This window comes from Sphaeramia orbicularis, chromosome 21 (genome assembly GCF_902148855.1).
Source record: "Sphaeramia orbicularis chromosome 21, fSphaOr1.1, whole genome shotgun sequence".
Taxonomy (NCBI): Eukaryota; Metazoa; Chordata; class Actinopteri; order Kurtiformes; family Apogonidae; genus Sphaeramia; species Sphaeramia orbicularis.
Genome location: NC_043977.1, coordinates 7,077,471 through 7,098,900, shown reverse-complemented (window position 1 = coordinate 7,098,900; position 21,430 = coordinate 7,077,471). Strand labels below are relative to the sequence as shown.

The 21,430-nt window shown below is 36.0% G+C and overlaps 1 protein-coding gene across 1 annotated transcript in view; it reads right to left on the bottom strand.

The window, feature by feature from the left end:
- Nucleotides 1–21,430, bottom strand: part of LOC115412918 (leucine-rich repeat and calponin homology domain-containing protein 1-like) — a 115,390-nt gene that overhangs the window by 9,241 nt on the left and 84,719 nt on the right. Inside the window, 5 exon segments of the mRNA XM_030125598.1 lie at nt 4,080–4,157; nt 5,317–5,454; nt 6,532–6,641; nt 19,939–20,061; nt 20,856–20,928. Coding sequence (XP_029981458.1) covers nt 4,080–4,157; nt 5,317–5,454; nt 6,532–6,641; nt 19,939–20,061; nt 20,856–20,928 — 522 coding nt within the window.

Here is a 21,430-nt window from a genome sequence, read left to right as displayed (position 1 = left end):
GAGCACAAGAGGTCAAAGGTCACAGAAAAAGAATAGTGAGGTGTGCAGTGAAAGGCGGAGCAGGCGGGGGTTACCATGGCAACAAGCAGGGATGCTTACTGAGAGGACGGAGAGACAAAACGCAGCAGCCTCTCTCTCTCCGTCTCGTCTTTTACCCAGTAAGCACGCCGACATGAGGAGCATGAAAGGGCTGATGGGAAAAGAGCCGGTGCAGTCAGCCAGCAGCAGTGCAGCGGGAGCGTTAGCCCGCACGAGCTGTTAGCGCGTTAGCTAGCAGAAGCGTCGGCGGTCAGCGAGCAGCTTAAAGTTAGAAGCAGTCAGTTCAGAGAAAGAGTCACACATCGAACAGCAGAATGGAAAGAAACATCAGGTTTCCCTGGTTTACGACGAGGTTTTACAGAAAATATACTCACAGTAATACATGACAAAAAACATAAACATAAGGCGTCAACAGTATTAAACCAACTGAAAGTACATATTTTTGTGAAACTGTGTGAATTCTATTTGTATCAAACACCAAGGATGTTTTTTAGTCCCTAAAGTTCTCATTTGATGGCAACTGTGTGAAGAAAATACTGAAAATATTACTGACAGGTGAGATTTCTAGTTCTGCCTCATTCAGGAATACTGAACTCAGATGGGAAATAGAATAAGGTTATGATCCAACTCAGGATGTCAAGATTAAAACCTCCACAAAAAAAGGGAACACAGGCCTGGACCTGGACCACCACAGTCACAGAAGTGTGTATTTACAGCCATGCTAACAGCTAAATGCTAACATTAGCATGCTAACATGGTCTGAATGCCAGTGCTAACATGTAGATGTTTACCATGTTCACACTGACATTTGTCATGCTAACATTTGCAGGTCTTTACACACCAGGGGCTCAAAAAACTCACCCACCAATATTTCTATGAGTGAATATTGTCACTAAATAAAGGTCAGAACAGATCTGTGTCAGTTCATTTTACAGAAATAACATTGGGTTCTATATTATGTAAAACACGTGAGTCTTCTGTTCCTCTGTGTCTGTCCATGTCCACATATAAAAACATACCGGACAAACTGGATCAGACATTAACTCCTCATTATCCTCAGAGTCAGACTGTTTGTCAGTGCTGTTTCACACATCCATCATGTCACTGTTTGATCATTTTTCATATAAAACTGTGGTTCAGCAGGTCCAACATTATTGTTGTAAAGTACCAAGTTATTATTTTAAGCAATTATCTATAATATACTTACTAAATATACTTATTTTTAATCATTTAAAAACTGCTGAAGCTGTGATGTGAACAAAAAAAGGCTTTGTAAGTTGATTATTGTATGAAAACCAGTCTTTTTTTCATTTAAATTCCACATTATAACCACATGATTTTAATAACACAACAATTTTTGCACACTTATTTATGTCTATTTTGTAATTATCATATTAAAACTATTAATGTAAAAAAAAGCTAAGGATTGTAATAATATCTAGAACTGTGCAAAATGCATAATTGTATGTCATAAAATAACAACATTAAGCCACGTCAGCTCCACCAACTAAAGGAAAACCTTCAGGTCCATGTGTTTGATCATTTTATTTCAGTGTCCTCATCTAAATTTGACAAGTTTACACTTTTGCTTTGTCATCTTAAGGGTGAGACATTCTTTAGAATGAAGAAATTATTCAGGCATCAGCTTTAAACTGTGGATTTACAATCATTTTGTCAAGATAAAGAGAAAAATCTACAATCTATTTTTTTTTTATCTCAAAATACAGGATTTTCACAAAAAAATGTGTTTTTTTTTTTTTTTTTTTTTTTTTTTTTTTGAGATTTTTCACAACCTGACTAGAATAATCAACCATGTTCTGGAAAAATAAACTCTTACTTTTCAGTAATATTGTTAAAGCACATATGGCATTAATGAACGTTTCAAAAGATAATAATCACATGTAAATGAATTCCACAGAAAAACCTCCCCTGGTGTGTAAACAGCTTCACACTGACCACAAAGAACACACTTCATTGGCAGATATTCAGCCTCAAAACCAAGGACTGAACAAATCCATCCAATAGCAGCTGGATTCAATATTTCAGCCTCGTGGTGGATTCACATCGTACTGAAAAACCCAGTCACACACACAGACTGAACTTCAACAGGAAAACATTCAGACTGAAGCCTTTAATATGATCGACTCTTATCATGATGGAAGAAGCTGGAAGCCACAGGGAGCGATGGCAGCAGTGGTGAATCAGCATAAAAAACAAAAAAACAACCACGGAGGGGAGTTAAAGCAGCTCTGGGGAACGCCACGAAAGGTTCACAGCATCGCATTTAGAACAAACGGACGCATTTTTAGCAGCAGAATTCAGGAGTCGATTTTTAGCAAGAATGTGACATATTTTCTTTCAGGTTCCACATTCAGCCCAATATGATCTCAAGCAGACCAAAAAAAATTATAACATATAAATAATGACAACTACAAGTCTTTCTCTTTGTTTTAGTACAAAAAAAACTTATTAAATTATGACAATATTTACATTTACAAACTATCATGAAAAAAAAATCTAATTTTGTGAGAAAAATAAGCGCAATACTAACAATATTATGCCTCAACTTATCATTTATACATGTGAATTACACACAGTTACGCAAACATTTGGTAACAGGCAGAATATTGTTCACATTTTGGAGTTTGGAACTAAAATAAGAACAATTTCTACAAATTTGCATCTCAGCTTATTATTAATACACCTTACAGATCACAGTGCATCCACATTCAGCTTGATTTAATCTTAAGTGGGCCAGACCAGTAAAATAATAACATTATAACCTATAAATAATGACAAATCCAAAATTTTCTCTTCATTTTAGTGCAAAAAAACCCTTATTTTTCAACTACTGAAATAAAAAAAATGTGAATAACCTGAAAAACTTACATTTCTTAAGAAAAATAAGTGCAATTTTAACAATATTATGTCTCAACTTATCATTTAAACATGTGCATTAAACACAATGTTACACAAACTTTCAGTAACAGGCAGAATATTGGTAAAATTGTACTTATTTCCATTAGACATTTCAGGTTGTTCATATTTGTTCAGATTATTCACATTTTATTGTTAAAGGACAGTTATTAAATGTAAAAATGTTCAAAGTGTTGTGTTATTTTTTCACATTAAACCAAGAAGAAAATGTGTAGTTGTCATTATTTATAGGTTTTTATGTTATTTTACTTGAGATCACATTGGTCTGTGTGTTCAACCACTGACTGTTAATATCTTCAGAGTAATTTTTGCTTTTCGTGAATTAATTTCTCGGGCTGAACTGGAACCTTCAGCGGGCTGGTTTTGGTCCATGGGCCGCATGTTTGACACCCCTGATTTTTATGATTTGGATTATTTCAGTCTCGGATTTACCATTTCATTTTGGAGATCAATGACGTAAAAACACACATAGTTATATAATGAAGGTTTCAAACACACTGTGATGCCAGAACCATGATTAAAAAAGCCAGAATTTGCTGCTAAAAAACAAACGTGAAGCCATCAGCGTTAACCCCAGATCTGCTTCACTGCACTGTGTCCTGCAAAAAACACCCAAACTGGTATTTTCAGTTCCTGTCTCCTAAAAATCAGAGATGCAGTGAATAAAAGCTTGTTCATTTTTTTCTGCAGGACACAGTCACAGTTCCTCCGGTATTTCCATTATGGACCTGGGTTGCAGGAAGTGAGGAGTTGCTCTAGTGAGTTGGGGGAGTTTTCAGGTTACTGTCATCTAATCGAGTATCTAAAGTGGGTGAATGTGCATTTAATCCATTAAAATGACTTCAGACCAGGCTGTTTGGATTGAATGATGATGCATTCGACAGTTAAAGGTGGAAATCTGCACAAAAAACTCCCCAATACTATCAAAGATTTAACCTTAAATCAGTTTCATAGAAGGAGAAAGTCTTAAGTATGTGAATAAAATCTGCTTTTGGATTAAAATAAACAAACAGAGAAGACCCCCAGCTCAGAAAAGCAACCATTACTATCCTCAGAGCAGTATCGGGAGGGGACGGGGTTAGTGAGGAGGGGGCATGTCTTACCTCCGGAACACCGATCTTCCGGCAGGCGTCCAGGAAGTTCTCCACATTTCTCCGACACTTGGCCATGCTGAGTTTGGGCTGGAGAAGAAAAAAACACACACAAATCAAAAGTTATGCACAAAATAATTCCAATACATCAGGGCTGTCAAAGTCATTTTAGTTCAGGTTCCACATTCAGCTCAAATATGATCTGAAGTGGACTGGACCAGTAAAATAATAACATATAAATAATGACGACTACACATTTTTCTCTTTGTTTTTAGTGCAAATAATAACATTAAATTATGAAAATATTTACATTTCCAAAATTTGTGGCGAAAGTCATGTGCAGCTTTAAAGAAATGCCGCTGTTTCTATCTCAAATCAGTTTACAATTCAAATCAGTTTACAACTGTAGCCATGATGTGTCCCAATGTTTTTGTCCATATAGTTTATAACATCAATATTTCCTTAAAGTTTAATGGAAGATTTTAGAAAATTAAAAATGCAAAAATCAGTCAAAACCATCTCTGAATTTAAGAAGCAAAGATAACAATTTAAACCAAACTAACCAATGCAATGATATTCACCCCAATATAAAACTATATTATGAGAAATATCATAATGATCATGGCTATGATTATATATCTTCTGCCTTTAAATTTCTAAAATATTTTTCATGCTCTGACTCTAAATCATAATTTTCTACCACAACTAACCATCTACTTTCTTTGCATCTCACTGAGGAAGAAAAAGCTCCCATTAAACATAAAGGAAATATTGATGTTTTTATCTCAAATAATCATAAACAGGACATCTTACAACTGTAGACATGATATGACCCAATACTTTTGTCCATATAGTTTAGAAACATTAATAAGTGTTTGTAAAAATAAACTATATTCTGACATCAGTCATTATTGTTTTGTATCCCAGACCCCCTGTTAGAAAAGAGAAACCTGAATTCAACGTGTCCACTTACTTTTGTCCATATTATGTAGCTCACAAAGATAAATAATAGTATTATAATAAAATGAGTGCACAGTGAAGAACAGCTGGACCAAGTTTAACTTCAGTGAATACGACTGTAAAGCAGGCTTTTGTCAGCGTTAAGTCACTGAGCTTTTAAGGTCAGTTCCATCAGTTTCCACTGCAGAGAAAAGGCTTCATCAAACTCCATCGGAGTGAACCTGTAGTGTGTGGTGTGGGTTGTGGTTTGTTTTCAGTGTGTGATGCTGGACAGTGAAGGCGTACGTACCACTGCAGGTGAGGGGACGTGGATGCTGGCGACGGAGCGTGGGCGGATGTGGTTCGCCAGATGGCAGAGTACGACGCCGTCCATCAGAGACGAGCCCAGGTCTTCAGGAAGAACCACCTTCAGTCTGCTTTCAATGCTCTGAGAACGCAGACAGAACAGGAAACCCATAAAGACACACGTCTGTGCATTTGGCGTAGAGGTTTTAACTACATTTTAAAGGACAGATGATATCATTTCCATGACTTTTCACACGAAGTACATGAACAGAATTTTTGAATGAAAATTCTCAAACATTGTTCAAATACAGTGGTGTATCCTGGGTCAATACATGTTTGTCAAAGGGTGTCATGTCTTTTTAAGTTTTTATTTAATATTTGACCTGTTTTACAAAAAAGCCTTGAACTAACAGTGAAACTAACTTAATTAACCCTTTAATGCACCAGTGTCTGGACGCTCCACTCTTCCATAAATGGGTCAAAATGACCCAGGTTAAAATCAGTGTGTTTTTATGTCACTTTTGTCATTTTCTCATGTTAAAAATAATCATTTGTATTATATTTTGGTCCAAAAAACTATGATTTCATGTTTGAAATGTTTGTTTTTTTTTTCCATTTTTAAAACATTTTTAACAATTTAATTTGTTTTTATATATTTTGAAAATTTGTGAAGTATATATAATATATAGTTTATAACAACAATACAACAATGTCAACATCCATTTAGTGAGTGAGTCCTTTGGTTTTGCTGTAAACGAATCAAAGGTTCAGATGTAATTCTACTGTAAATGAATATGACTCATTTTGACCCACCTATGGAAGCTTGTGGTAGTAATACAAAAAATTACAATTTCATAAAATTTATGAAAGAGAAGTAAAAAATTTAAATGGCATAATGTCTCTAACATGTTTTTGGGGAATACCTGGAATGTGACATAATAACATTTAATTACAAAGATATTACAACAAAACAACCTCACCGGGTCATTTTCGACCCACTTCTGCATCTACGGGTTAAAGGAATAATCACACTTAGTTTTCGAACAACAGCTCCCATAATGCAGTGGGGGATGTTAAGTTATGCTATACACTTACTTTTTTTTGTTTACATGTTTAAGTGTCTTGTCTGTTTCCTGGATGTAGAGGTAACTGTCGGTCTTTCAATGTGATTCTATATAAAAAAAGGTCTATTATGGGATGTTTATGAGTGTTTTCTCACATCTCGCAGCTGCTCCATCAGCTCCAGTTCCTCTCGGAGCTGCTCCATCTTCCTCCTCATGGTGAACTGAGGATCCACCGACTCCAGACTCTTGTGGCTTCGAAGGAAAACTGCAGACGACAAACAGCAACGACAAAAAAAAAAAGAGAAGCATTAAACCGAGATGGGAGAAGCACATTCCAGACATGCCTACAGGTACTCTACAAAACCAGCAGCATCTTTACAAAAACAGCCCTGAGGTGGTGATGATTCACTCAAACATTTATAGAGTTTTAGGAGATGACACCTGAGACTGAATTAAACTACAAATACAGTGGATACACTATATGATGAAGTTAAAATGAGGTAGTGATGTTAGCTTTGTTTCTTTGTTTGCCCATTGAGAGCAGAAGAGATGAGTGAAGTAAAATGCTGAAAAATAAACAAAATGAGTAACAAAATGACAAAATCAAATCAAATAATAAATTAAATGAATAAGAATGATGAAAAAATTACAAAAAAGAGGCCCTGTAGTTACCATGGAAACACCATCATCTTCTACAACATTGATTCACCCATGGAGCTGGATCAATGACAGTGGACGGACACACTGGGTTTATGTTCAGTTATTGATATCTTTGCTGAAAAAGTCACTTTTTCTTCAGTTTTCTCTGTTTTTGATATAATAATCCTCAACTTTAATCTGAGCTTTGATGAACATTTACATGATCAGTAAATTAAATATAGGAAAATCCATGATTTTAACAAAGCAAAACACAAAATAAAGAAGATAATATTGCAATAAATGGTGATAAATCACTTAAAGGAGTGATATTTTGCCTTTTTTTTAAAAAAAAAATGGAATTATGCATTTTCAAACATTTCCCTGTGGTCTCCATAAACTGTAAATGCTCTGCTTGGGTCTGAATTCTTCATTCATTCAACTCCACAGGTCCATCTTCAACCCTGTTTCTGAGTAATGACACCAGAAAGGTGGTTTGGAGCGCTGGCCCTTTAAATGCACATGAGCCACTTCAGGCCCCGCCCCCTCCAGGCTGTTGACTGTGCTCCTCTGTCCTGTTCAACCAACAACTGAACATTTTAGGTAATCAGCTCCAAGTTTGGACGTATTTTCAGTTTTTACTACAACCGCTGCTGCTGACAAACAATTATGTCGTATTCTGAGAACTGTTCGTCGGAAGTCTGGACCTTATATGTGCAAATGTTGTGACGTAACTAGTTATAAAACGTAACCAATTAAGCAGGAACTGAAACGGTTGTAGAAATCCACTCAATTTTTACCAGAATGTATATAAAGATAGCTTTGCAGCACTTTTTGAACTATTAGGGTCCAAATACACAAATAAATGAACCAAAGATTAAGAAAAGTGGGTTTAGATAAATATGACTCCTTTAAAAATGTTAAAAAGAAAGAAAAATTTGGGAACTACCACAAAAGTAGCTCTGGGTCTTTTAAGATAGGTCACGTAATAATATTCATAATTCGGTCCAGGGCACTAACAGGAGAATAAACCTAGCATACTTTTTTTTTTTTTTTTACCAGTCTCCAGAACAAACTCATTCAACATGAGGAGAACACACAAACTTCAAACAGACCTAGAACCTGCTCATAATCCAATAACAGAACACAAATGTACGCACAAACATCCTGACCACCTCCATTAAGTGTCAGTGAATGCAGGAACCTCCATGTGGACTAAATATACAGTCAGTATATGTGCATCAGATCTTCACTGACACAGAAACAGCCTCTCTGACATAAAAGATGCAGGAAGCCTTACATAAGCAGAACATTCACATGCACTCAAACGCTCAGAGCCCAGTTCGCCTCTAGCTCCAGGTTTGTCACAGGATTTGTCATGTGGAGGTTTCAGCGCCGTCACTGATGAACGGAAAGAAACATGACGGAAAAATGACATTAAACGGTTCAGGTTAATGTGACTACACTGTGTGTCTGAATGCCATGAGGGGAAGACTGATTCATTTTAGTTCAGGTCCCACAGTCAGCCCAATATGGTCTCAAGTGGGTCAGACCAGTAAAATAATAACAAATTAACCTATAAATAATGAAAACTTCAAACATTTCTTTATGTTTTAGACTGAAAAAAAGTAAAATTACATTATGAAAATGTTTATAGCTACAAACAATCCTTTAAAAAATGTGAACAACATGAACAAGCTGAAATTTCTGAAGAAAATTAAGTGCATTTTTAACAATATTCTGCCTCTGTTTATCATTTACACATGTTAATTACAATTTATAGATCACAGTGGATCTACAAATACAAAAAACATTTAATAACAGGCAGAATATTGGTACAATTACACATATTTCTCTGAAGACATTTCAGGTTGTTCATATTTGTTCAGTTTATTCACATTTTCTGTGAAAGGATACTGCGGAAATGCAAACATTTGCATGTAATTTTACATTAAAACAAATTTAAATATTTGGAGTTGTCATTATTTATAGTTTATTCTAATAGTATTTTACTGGTCTGATCCACTTTAGATCATATTGGTCTGTATGTGGAACCTGAACTACAATGATTGTTGATATCTTTAATGTAATTTTTGCATTTCACAGATTCATCCCAGGAGTTGGATTGGAACCTTTGGCGGGCTGGTTTTGGGCCACGGACCATATGTTGGACACCCTTGTATTAGAGAATCACTGTGCATGAGGCAGAGACAGCATCATTAAATTATTATTATATTATTATTATTAGATTTTTAATCAGTTTCTATGTTGTATGTTTGTGTTGCACTTGAAGCCCATTACTGTTTTACTTCTACTGGTAAAGACGACTTAGTTATAAATATTAAGAGACAAAACCAAATCAGAAAAGTCCTGGAGTACAGCGGTGGAGGAGGAAAGAAAGAAAAAGAACAACACACATTTAGCCTCTGCACAAACTGAACTGACACACACACAAAAAAACCAAAACACAAAAACATGAATCACTGGTCCCCTTTTCTTCTTCTTCTCTAGGTTTATCTGAAGGCTCAGTCTCTGACATGTGCAGTTTCCGTCAGTGGCCTCAGGGGGGAGCTGTTGTTGTGAAGTTTAACCTTTATGGACTTAATGAGAAGAAGCAAAACCACAACAGCAGCTCACAGTGGAATAGATGGAATAGAACCCTGAATATGACGAAGGTGAGGACGGATGATGAAGCACACGGAGTTAAAGGAAAACCTCAGATGTCCTGAGTCCAATAATAAAATAATAAGACTGAGATGAAGCAGGAAATCACAACACTTCAATGGGAAAACAACAAACTCAGAAACCAAGAATCTTGCAGGAACAGAACTAGTCAATTGAAGAGAGAAGAGTATTTTCACAAAATAGAATAGAATAGAATAGAATAGAATAGAATAGAATAGAATAGAAAAAAAAATTAAATAGAATGGAGTAGAATAAAATAGAACAGAACCGAATAGAATAGAACACAACAGAAAAGAATGGAACAGAATTTAACAGAAAAAATAGAACAAAACAGAATAGAACATGATATAGTAGAACAGACTTTATTGTCATTGTGTGTGTGTGTGTGTGTGTGTGTGTGTGTGTGCGTGCGTGCGCGCTACTACTGTCGGTGTAACTACATGAATAAAAAACCAACATATCAGAATATAGCAATAGAGCGAATATAAAATTACAAAAAATCTAAAAAGTAAAGTAAAATAAGAAAATAGAATATAAAATTTTACAAAAAGTAAAATAAGAATATAACTAAAGTAGAACCAAATAATAAGTCATAAAATATGAACAGACACAATATTAATAACATTACCAGTATATATATCTGTGAACGAGTCTATAAAAATAGTGCATCTATGTTTGATAAATATTTTAAAAATATTACATTGTTATTCCAAGAACAGAGGATTATTGCTCAACTTATTGCACATAATTCACATTATACAGGGATAATAAATTGAACAACTTTGAGTTTTGAGATGAAATAATCTGCATATGGTTTTTAGTTTGGGCTAAATGAATTCTAACGTGTCAGTTTAGACATAAAACATGTCAAATTACTCTTTTTTTTTGGAACAGCAGCTGTAGGAGTCTGAGAGGAGAAGCAGATCACAGGATAATCCTGACTGACGTGGACACTGGAGCGAGAAAGTGGAAGATAATGGAGGACGAACAGACTCATCTCTGTTGTGTTATCTCTTAGATGGAGTCAGTTAACGAGCTGTTGTTTCCTGTTCGCCCTCGTCGTCCTTCGCTCTGACTATGAGCTTCCACTTCCTCATCTTAAAGCCTCTGAGTCGTCTGACGTCTGCGGCGTCGACGGACTGAAACATTAAATCTTTGCTTTGGTTTAAAATCAGTGATTGTCAACACAGTCAGAGTGTGTTTTATGCAGTTGATGTGTACAGCAAAAATGACAAGAATCTATATAAACAGGGTTCCTACTGGTTTCTACAAGTTAAATTTAAGACTTTTTAAGACCTTTCGAAAACTACTTAGACTAGAATTTCATGCCTATTTCACAGCCATACTGGCAAAAATTTGTGACACCTAGAATTTAGGCAAAATGTATTGATTTACTCCAACGCCTTGATTTTGAAGTTCAGAGACTTGGTTTATTATAGAACAATGTAAATCATGTTTAAAGCAAAAAACAGACCACTACCAGACAAAAGTTTTTTACAGTGTCTGAAAGTAAATACGAGTTGAGAGATGGATGCACATTTATGTTACAAAAAGGTAAAACAGAAGTTAAAAGAAAATGTATTTGTTTTAAAGGGATTCAACTGTAGAATAGTGCTAATTTAAAACTGAAGCAATGGACTTCCTTTATTATGTTCAAAAAAAGCACCATATGCATCTATATTTGACAGTTATGGCTGTCATTAAAAAAAAAACTGCATCTGCTTCTGTTATTGCTCCTGCTTGAGCCATTTTCAGTCAAACTGTATTATTTCTCTCTTTTTCTGCTGTTTTGAAAAGCATGACTGAAAATAAACTATGACTATTCCCACTGGTGGCTGCAAAGTTAGCAATAATTAGTTCCTAATTTTGCTATAAATTGTTGAGTTGTAACGGGTGGAACTGAGTCGACTACTTTCTTTGTACTTTGGACATTTAACACATTTAAACACAATACAGCCAACAAGATTATGACAACATAAGACCTACCATATTAAATTTAATACCTTTTAAAGACTTTTTTAAGATGTTAAATGCAGAAAATCCAAGACTTTTAAGACTTTTTAGGACCCTGTATAAAACATGTTTGTTAAACAAACTTGGGCCATGGAAACGTATAATTTAAAAAAGTACAGAGCTGTCAGACTGTAAAACTAAAACTAACCAAAGAAGACATCATTAATGAACAGGTCTGTATGTTTTCTGATGCATGTCTTCAGTTTCCTGCTGTAATAACACCTCTCGTTGTGAATGAGTCACTTAGTCTTCGTCGGGGGTTTTGGTTTCAGAGATAAGTCTTATTTTCCTTGTGGGTGTTAAATTCATTTCAGTTCAGGGGCCACATCCTCCCACTATGATCTGAAGTGGGTCGGACCTGTAAAATAATAACATACTAATCTATAAACAATGACAACTCCAAACTTTTCTCTACGTTTTAGAGTGAAAAAAGCATTATGTAAACGTTTACATCTACATACTTATCCTAACAACTATGAAACAACTGACATTTATTAAGGAAAGTAACCGCAATTTTAACAATTTTCTGCCTCAGTTTATCATTTACACATGTACGTTACAACTTACAGATCACAGTGGATCTACAAATACACAAAACATTTAATGACAGACAGAATATTGATAAAATTGCAATTATTTCTCGGAGGACATTTCAGGTTGTTCATATTTGTTCAGTTTATTCACATTTTTTGTGAAAGGACACTGTGGAAAAGTAACTATTTTTGTGTAATTTTACTTTTTTACAATTAAACAAAGTGAAATATTTGGAGTTGTCATTATTTATAGGTTATTATGATCGTACTTTACTGGTCTGATCCACTTTAGATCATATTATGAACTAAAACGATTTTAATATCATTGACTGTTAATATCTTCAGTATAATTTTTGCATATAATTTTACCTTCGGTGGGTCGGTTTTGGCCCGGGGGCCGTATATTTGACACTCATGTTTTCCAGATACGGTTTTGACTGAGGTGCACTGTGATGTGTTTCAGTCTGAGCTTTTATGTGCGACTGTGATAAGATTATGACTAATGGTGTATAATGGGTCCAGGCCTCAGGGAAACTGACATCACCGTGATCTGACACAGTCCCATCATCAGCTCTGACCTCATTAACAACCAATCATCACCCTCACGCTGGCTGTGAAGGGGGAGGGGCATGTTTGTTGAATGTTATGGGGGCGTAATCCTGTTTACTATGGCGTAATGATGTCATGTTTAGAAACTGGGGGAAAAAATGTTTAGAAGGTGACAGTTTATAACAACAAAGAAATGTTCCAGCATTTTATTTTTTTTATATTTATTTCATTTTGCTGATGGTTTGGTGTCACCTGTCATGACTACTCTGTGATCTGCAGGATTCTACGTTTCCTTGGAGAAGGAGGTGGTTGAGTTGAGCCAATGCTGTCAGTGCAAAAGGGGAATAAATTGCAGAAAAATGGCTAAAATGATAAAACTGAGCAGAAAAATGTCCTGCAAACTGTTAGAAACTGAAGTAAAATGAAGGTCTGTCCTTTTCCACCAACCTTGGACCAGTTCCGATTTCCAGACCTAATTCTGACCAAATTTCATTGGTTCAAAACCTGAAACCCTGGTTCTCAGTTGTGGTTTTGTTGTATTTCACGGACAAGAGAAGCATGCAATAATGAAACCAACTGAATAAAGAATATCCAATGACTTCTGATTAAACCCAGTGTGTGGTGGTGATTATATCATCTACTGTATCATAAAAAATAGGACCATTGGCTCTGGCAGTTTGTAATATTTAAAAAGTTTGTCAAAAAATTCAAAAAAAATTTCTCAAAACTGTGAACCAACTTTGAAGACACTGTCCCAAGGAAAACACATAAAAATTCTGTTGGGTTTCTGCAAATTGGCTTCAAGTCTGGTTTTGACCAACTCTATATATAAAGTGTCATGACATAAATTTTTGTTGTGATCTGGCACTATATAAATAAAATTTGATTGATTGAGTGATTTGATTGGTTTTCCCTTGTAAGTCGCTTTGGAAAAAAGCGTCTGTCAAATGCATAAACATAGAAATCTGAAATGAATCCAACCAGTAGTTTTGGAGAAGAAAATTGTGGAAATCTAGACATTGGTGACCTTGAGTTTGACCCTTTCAAGTCACTCAAGGTCAAAGGTCATGGACCCAAATCAAAGTCCATATATGACTTCCTATCAGTGCTCAATAGTATCTATACTGATATCTGTAACCATTTACATGTTATAAACCACCAAAATATGGACTATTATAAGTAAAGGTACATTTTTAATATTTCAAAAAATTTGACCAAAAAAAAAAATTCTAAAGTCAACATTTCTCAAAACTGTGAACAAACTTTGTCGACATTGTCCAAAGGAAGCTACATAAAAACTTCAAAATTAATCCAACTAGTATTTTTCGGAAAGGATTGTTCAAATCTAGAACATTAGTGACCCAAATAAAGTCCATATATGACTTCCTATCAGTGATCAATAGTAACTATATTGATATCTCTAACCATTTACATGTTATAAACCATCAAATAAGTAAGGCACATTTTTAATATTTAAAAATATAAAGAATTGATTCTTGAGAGGTACAGTATTTAATAATGACAATGAGGTCTGTTTGTTTATGGATGATGTACTGATAAATCTGCTGTAATTATTGAAGAAAATGGTTGAATTGTTGAGTCTGTTTGTATGACTGTACTGCCATGAACATTTTGTTGTGTATAATTCAGTTACTGCATTATGTATTTGTTGTGGTTAGATGCCAAAATTAGGAAAATAATATTGTTTGATTCTTGCATTAAGTTAGTGATAAAGGTGTAAAAGCACTGAGGGGTTGGATTAAATAAGTTCATACTTCTTGCTACTCCTTTTCGATCCATACAATATTCAGACTTGTATGTGCTTGAAGATACATTCTGTCCATTTAAACGTTATTTTGTTTTTGTCTTAATTTGCTCCGTTTTTTTAATTTTGTTTCTTTGAATGTTCGAAATAAATAAATTTTTAATAATTTCTCAAAATTCCAAAAATCTAAGTTTATCAAAACTGTAGATAAAGTCTGGATAAATTGTCCGAAGGAATAAGTCCACCCAGTAGTTGGAGTTGGAGAAGATGTTTGAAGAAATTGCGAATGAACATAAAGACAAAGATCTACACAATAGATAAATCGGCCGTGGAAAAAAATAAATAAATAAATAACAGAATGATTTCACTTGAACGCCAACAATAAATAAACTACAAAATTATTATATATTGGAAAAAAAATTTATTGTAACCAACCAGGCTGTTTCAATCACCAGATGGAGCTACTGTTAATGAACCAGTACTAATGCGGTGGGGGTGTAGTGAATCCACAGTGCATTAAACACACCGTCACTGGAACTTCCTCCATCTGAACTCCTTCCAGTCCAACACTCACTCACGCACACTACCATGATTCATCTAAAACGTAGACTTCATTCTAGTGGAAGTAGAATACTCCTTCAGGGACCATTATCTGATGCTTAAAATACACAAACCAAAAATAGACGCACACAAAGAACCCACGCGTGAACAGACAGATGAAACAATCCAAACGTCCGCCTCTGCTGTCGACCATGAAGTGAATAAAAATACAAGCGCCCTGCACGCCATCTCCATCAACCATACTGTCTTTAAAGATTATTCACACATCCTTTTGGTTACCAGTCAGATAGCATGGTAGAAAAAAAGACTGCCTGCTTTTTAGGTTTTTACACTGTGTGGACAAAAGTATGTGGACACGTTGTTTCTTTTCTAACAGGGGTCTGGGATACAAAACAATAAGGACTAATGTCAGAATATAGATTTATATCGGGATAAATACCATTGCATTGCCTATTGATGTTTATAAATTATGTGAACAAAACCAGCAAAAGGAGATGCCAAGTTGCCATGGTAACCCTTTACTGTAGTTGCAACTTTGAGAGTTAAAGCTCTGCCCCTTCCGGATTTAACTGCAGAAATAAACAGTAATGGAGTCGATGGTGAAATATAAGAAATATTATATATACACTATATGGACAAAATTATTAGCTGAATTACACGTTGAATTCAAGTGTTTATTTTCTAACAAAGGTTCTGGGATACAAAACACAAAAAGAAAAATCTCCCATTAAACTTTAAGGAAATATTGATGTTTATAAACTATATGGGCATAAATATTGGGACCCATCATGTCTACAGCTGTAAGATGTCCTGTTCATGAGGATTTGAGATAAAAACATCGATATTTCCTTTAAGTTTAATAGGAGATTTTTCTTCCTCAGTGAGATGTGAACAAAGTAGATGGTAAGATGTGGTAGAAAATGATTATTTTATAAGATTATTTAGAAATTTAGAGGTAGGACACTTAAAATCAGTCATGGATTTAAAAAAAAATTCATGTTGAGAGAAATTAAGTCAAAACCATCTCAGAGGCATTTTGGAAGAAAAGATAACAATTTAAACCAAACTAACCAATGCAATCATGTTTATCCCATAATATAAAACTATTCTGACATTAGTCATTATTGTTTTGTATCCCAGACCCCTGTTAGAAAAGAAACACCTGAATTCAATGTGTCCACATACTTTTGTCCATATAGTGTACATCACTACATATTCCAACTGTAAACACCAGACTTTACCCACAGGGGCAGAATGTCTCATGGAGTCGGACTAGACTTGACCCAGTCCAGAGTCTGATTAATGTCCCACTGAGGTCATGTGTCAATAGAAGATCCAGAGGATTCACAGCTGGAATCCTGTCACCACTGCACATACAGAAGCAGCCGAATGAATCTGAGAGAACAAGAGTGAGCAAAGCTGTCATTAATGCAAAAGGTGGCAGAAAAATAAGACATATCCAGGTTTATTTAACACTTTTGTGTGTACTACATAATTCCATATGTGGTCTTTCACAGTTTACGTTTATGTCTTCTCTATTAATATACAAATGGAAATAAATTAAAAATAAGACCAATGTCCCTGTATGTCAGCATCATGTTCTATCTGAATCAATCCCCAGTTGAATTTATGAGGTTTTCAGGTAGACGCATAAGTTAAAATTGACCCAGTGAGGCTGTTTTCTTGCAAAATCATTGAAATGAAAAGTTATTTCATATTCCAGGTATTCCTTAAAAACATACTGACATCATGACATTTAAATTTTTAACTTCCCTTCTGTAGATTTTATGTAATTGTGGTTTTTGTTTTACTACCCTGAGCTTCCATATTTGGGTCAAAATGACCCGCATTCATTTACAATAGAATTACATCTGAACCTTCAATTCATTCACAGCAAAACCAAAGGACTCACTCCCTGAATGGATGACATTGTGCTATTGCTGTTATATACTATACATATACTTTGCCTTTCAAATGTTCAAAATAAATTTTAAAAAATTAAATTGTTAAATTTTTTTTTTTACCCATTTATGAAAGACTGCACGGTCCAGACACTTGTGCTTCTAAGGCTACATCCCGACTACAGCCAAATGTGGTCCAAATCTGATTTTTTTGCCCATATGTGACCTGTATCCGATGTGTTAAAGACAGTTTGAACGGCACTAATCCGATTTTTTCAAATCTGACCCAGGACACTTTATATGTGGTCCTAAATCCAATACGTATCTGATATTTTGGAATGTGACTTCAGTGTGAACAACCAGGTTGCATTTATCCGACCTTTACATCATTGAAATGCAATAAATGTCATAATTCTGTGTCCCTCCATTTTTCCTTCTGTAAACACAGTGCGTGTCTGCGTGGTCACGTATTACGTCAAGACCTCTTTTGCACATGTGGGTCACTTCAGGGTCACATTCAGTTCAAACTCAAAACTGATAGAAGTCGAATTTAATGTGTAATATGAACGAGCACACAAAAAAATCTGACTCCACCAAAAAATCTGAATTGCACATTAAGACCTGCTGTCTGAACGCAGCCTAAGGTTTAATAAATATCCTCTTTTTCCACCTGGTCTTGCCTTAATGACCTGCTTTGCCCCTTATGAAGTTCTTTAAAGTGAAGAACCATCGTCTTCCTCTCACATCTGAAGGCAGTGGGACTTTTCTGAGCCTTGCACATCCTCTGTTTGCTGTGGTGAAAACCTTTAAACCACATATTTCTGCCGAGCTCCAGCTTCTGTTGATGCGACCACAGCGCTGTCAGTGATGCATCCTAACATCGAACATATGCATGTCTCCGTTCACAGCCACCGCTGACACCACAGCCGCCCATGAGCAGCTGGAGATGAAGGTAGAATGTGGTCAAACTCCTCTTTGATCAGTGTTGTCTGCTGATACCACACGCACGCACAGACACACACACACACGCACGCACACCTTCACACACACACACACCCTCACACACACACTCATGTATTTCATCCCTCTGTGCTTCATTTACTGGAGTCTCATCCTTTCCTTAACCACCACCACAGCATGTCTAAATCTATCTCAAACACTGACCTTAAAAGAAAACCCTCCAACACTCAAACTGAATAATTTGAAGCGGACATGAACACTGTGACCATACGTCACCGTGGAAACAGATTTATCTTCTCATAATGTAATCAAAGGCAGATGAAAAGAAAATAAAAACCAGCCTCTCTTCTGCGATTGAACATGTGATGTGAAACTATTTATAACAATAACCACATCAGGACAAGGAGATGCCAAGTTGCCATGGTAACTATTTACTGTACATGCAATTATTAGTATAACGCAACAATTTTTCAGATACAACTTTTATTTAAAATTTTTTTTATGGAATGTCCTTTGAAGTGGACAGGATTTTTTTTGGTAAAGTTGTGAAACTCTTGTCCCCTACAGAAGACAAAAATGCATTACTGGATCTCAGTAGGATATATATTCACTATATGGACAAAAGTATGTGGAGACGTTGAGTTCAGGTGTTTCAGATACAAAACAGATTAAGAAAAATCTCCCATTAAATTTAAAAAAAATATTGATGTTTATAAACTATATGGACAAAAGTACTGGGACACATCATGTCTACAGCTGTAAGATGTCCTGTTCATGATGATTTGAGATAAAAACATCAATATTTCCTTAAAGTTTAATGGGAGATTTTTCTTCCTCAGTGAGATGTGAAGAAAGTGGATGGTTAGTTGTGGTAGAAAATTATTATTTACAGTCAGAGCATGAAAAATATTGCAGAAATTTAGAGGTAGAACATTTAAAATCATAGTTACAGATGTTGAAAATAATCAGTGTTGAAGGATATTAAGTCCAAACCATCTCTGAGGATTTTGGAAGCAAAGATAATTTAACCCAAACTAACCAATGCAATGATATTTATCCCAATATAAAACTATATTCTGACATCAGTCATCATTATTTTGTATCCCAGACCCCTGTTAGAAAAGAAACACCTGAATTCAATGTGTCCACATACTTATGTCCATATAGTGAATGATGTTTGCCAGTTTACAGATAATTTTCCAACTGAATAAAATGTGAGTTTGCATTAAAACAGCTGAAGTACAGCAGTGATGTACAATCACATTATTTGTCAAATATACTCTTCTATTATCTGTATATATCACTTCATTTGTAATATGTCTGTTCAATAAAAGTTTATGAGCATATCTGTAGTGTTTTAGTTCCAGTAAAGTCTTTTATTACGATACTGAACAAAGGTACAAACTGCTGTCCCCGTGTCACAACATATTTGTGTTCATCAAAACTTATCATTTAAACATTTTTTTATTGATCACAGTTGTAGTTTAACATTGTAGCTAAAGCCCTATGTGTCATCTCAGATCCATTTCTCATAAAAACAGCATGTTATGTACATTTGCATAAAGTGAAAAAAATTGATGTTCATTTTGCATCCCCGTCACGCAGCAGTACTTTAACTATTTTTACCCCAAAATGTTATTTGTGTAAATTGAAATGTGTCATGTGAAGGTACTTACTGAGACCTATTCATACATGTATTAAACATGGAGATTAGATAACTATTGAACAGGAAATGTGACCCTGTGTCACTGCTTGATTTGACCCAATAGCATCTGTAATGACTCAAATGCTGAAATTTGAAACAAAATCATACGAAAATGCACAGTTTTAATCATCATCCCCAAACCAAACCACAAACCACCACAGAACGCAGTCCAAAATTCATCAAACATGACTCAAGAAGGTGAGAACCCGCCTCCAGACCCCGAAGTCCGGTTGGGTTAAAGAGGGACAACCTACCGCGGCCGTGCGAGCCTCCGTCGTCATGGCTACGAGGCGTTTCTCTATACAGGGGCGACGCCTGTGAGAGGAGGGAGGGGTTGAGACAGGAAGGAGGGGGCGAGCAGGGCAGTGAGGGCGGGGCTACAACCAGGCGGTGGGAGTGGTCAGAGACACAGGAAGTGGGCATGGCATGTGTAGTGCAAGGAAGGAAGGAAGGAAGGAAGGAAGGGAAGGAAGGATCGTGGGATGGGGGGGGTGGGGGTCAAGGGGTAATCAAGTACAGCAAGGCAGAGTCCATTTCACCAAAATACACCCCAAAAAAACACCCAGATCACCGGAGAAAAATCAGTGCGGGATCAAACAACGCCACCGACAGAAGCACAAACATGCAGGTGAGAATACGAGACGACGCCATCGATAGCAAGGCAGCGACAAGACGACAGCGTGAGCAAAAACACGGACGAGAAAAGGAAAACGTGAACAGAGGAGGGGGGGAGGGGGGCGACAACACGTAACACAAACAGCACAAAAATAAAGTAGTTATTAGCTGCATTACATCTGACATAACTTGACATGCTGTTAGCATCATGTTAGCAGTTAGCGGCATCTCACAGACCGGTAACGGTTAGCAAACACAGGCTGAATGGATGCTAGCTCTACAAAAGCATGAACTGAAGCTTTCTGGCACTTTACAAGCAGACCATGAAGCTGCGTCACATGGGACTTCTTTCACGTAGACAAACTTCAAAATCAAGTCACATTTAGAGTCGTTTAAGCAGATTAAGAGCGGCCCCTCCAGTACTACCAGTTTAACCACCGTAAGGGGACTGTACTGTGTTCTATCTGAGGTAAATGACGTCAGCTCAGTGGGAGGAGGACTGATTGTTCTCTCGCAGCGGATTAACCTGCGGGATGGTCGTCCTTGTGTGACTCACCTGAACGTGGCTTCAGTCCAAACGGCGGCCCGGAGAACGACGGCGGCCCGCTGACTGGAGATCTGTTATCCCGCTGCAGTGACGGAGGAATTCACCAGTCAGTATTCAGCGATTATTTAACTCACAATTACAGAACAGGTGTTAAATAATCTTCATCTTGTGTTGTATGTAGGACACGCAGACTTACAAATGACTCCACAAAGAAACAGACGCAGACTACAATCCCTGCACCGCTTTCAAATATGCAATAACTTTTTTTTTTTTTTACCTTCCAGTAGTTTTATTATTATTACTATTATTATTTTCTGATACAGTATTCTATTTTACAAGTGTGTATTTGTGTTTGTGCAATAACTGTTTTTATATGTTTTAGCTGTGTTTATATTTTGTATGTTTTTGTTCATGTCTTTTTTTTTTCTTTGGATTCCGTGACTCAGGGAAACGCACAAGAATTCCAATGTACCTATACTGCGATGTATCTGTGCAAATGGCAAATAAAGTCTATTGTATTGTATTGTATTGTATTCTCTTTCACCTTTAACCTTCAGGTATCCAGGTGAGCATATTATGCACAC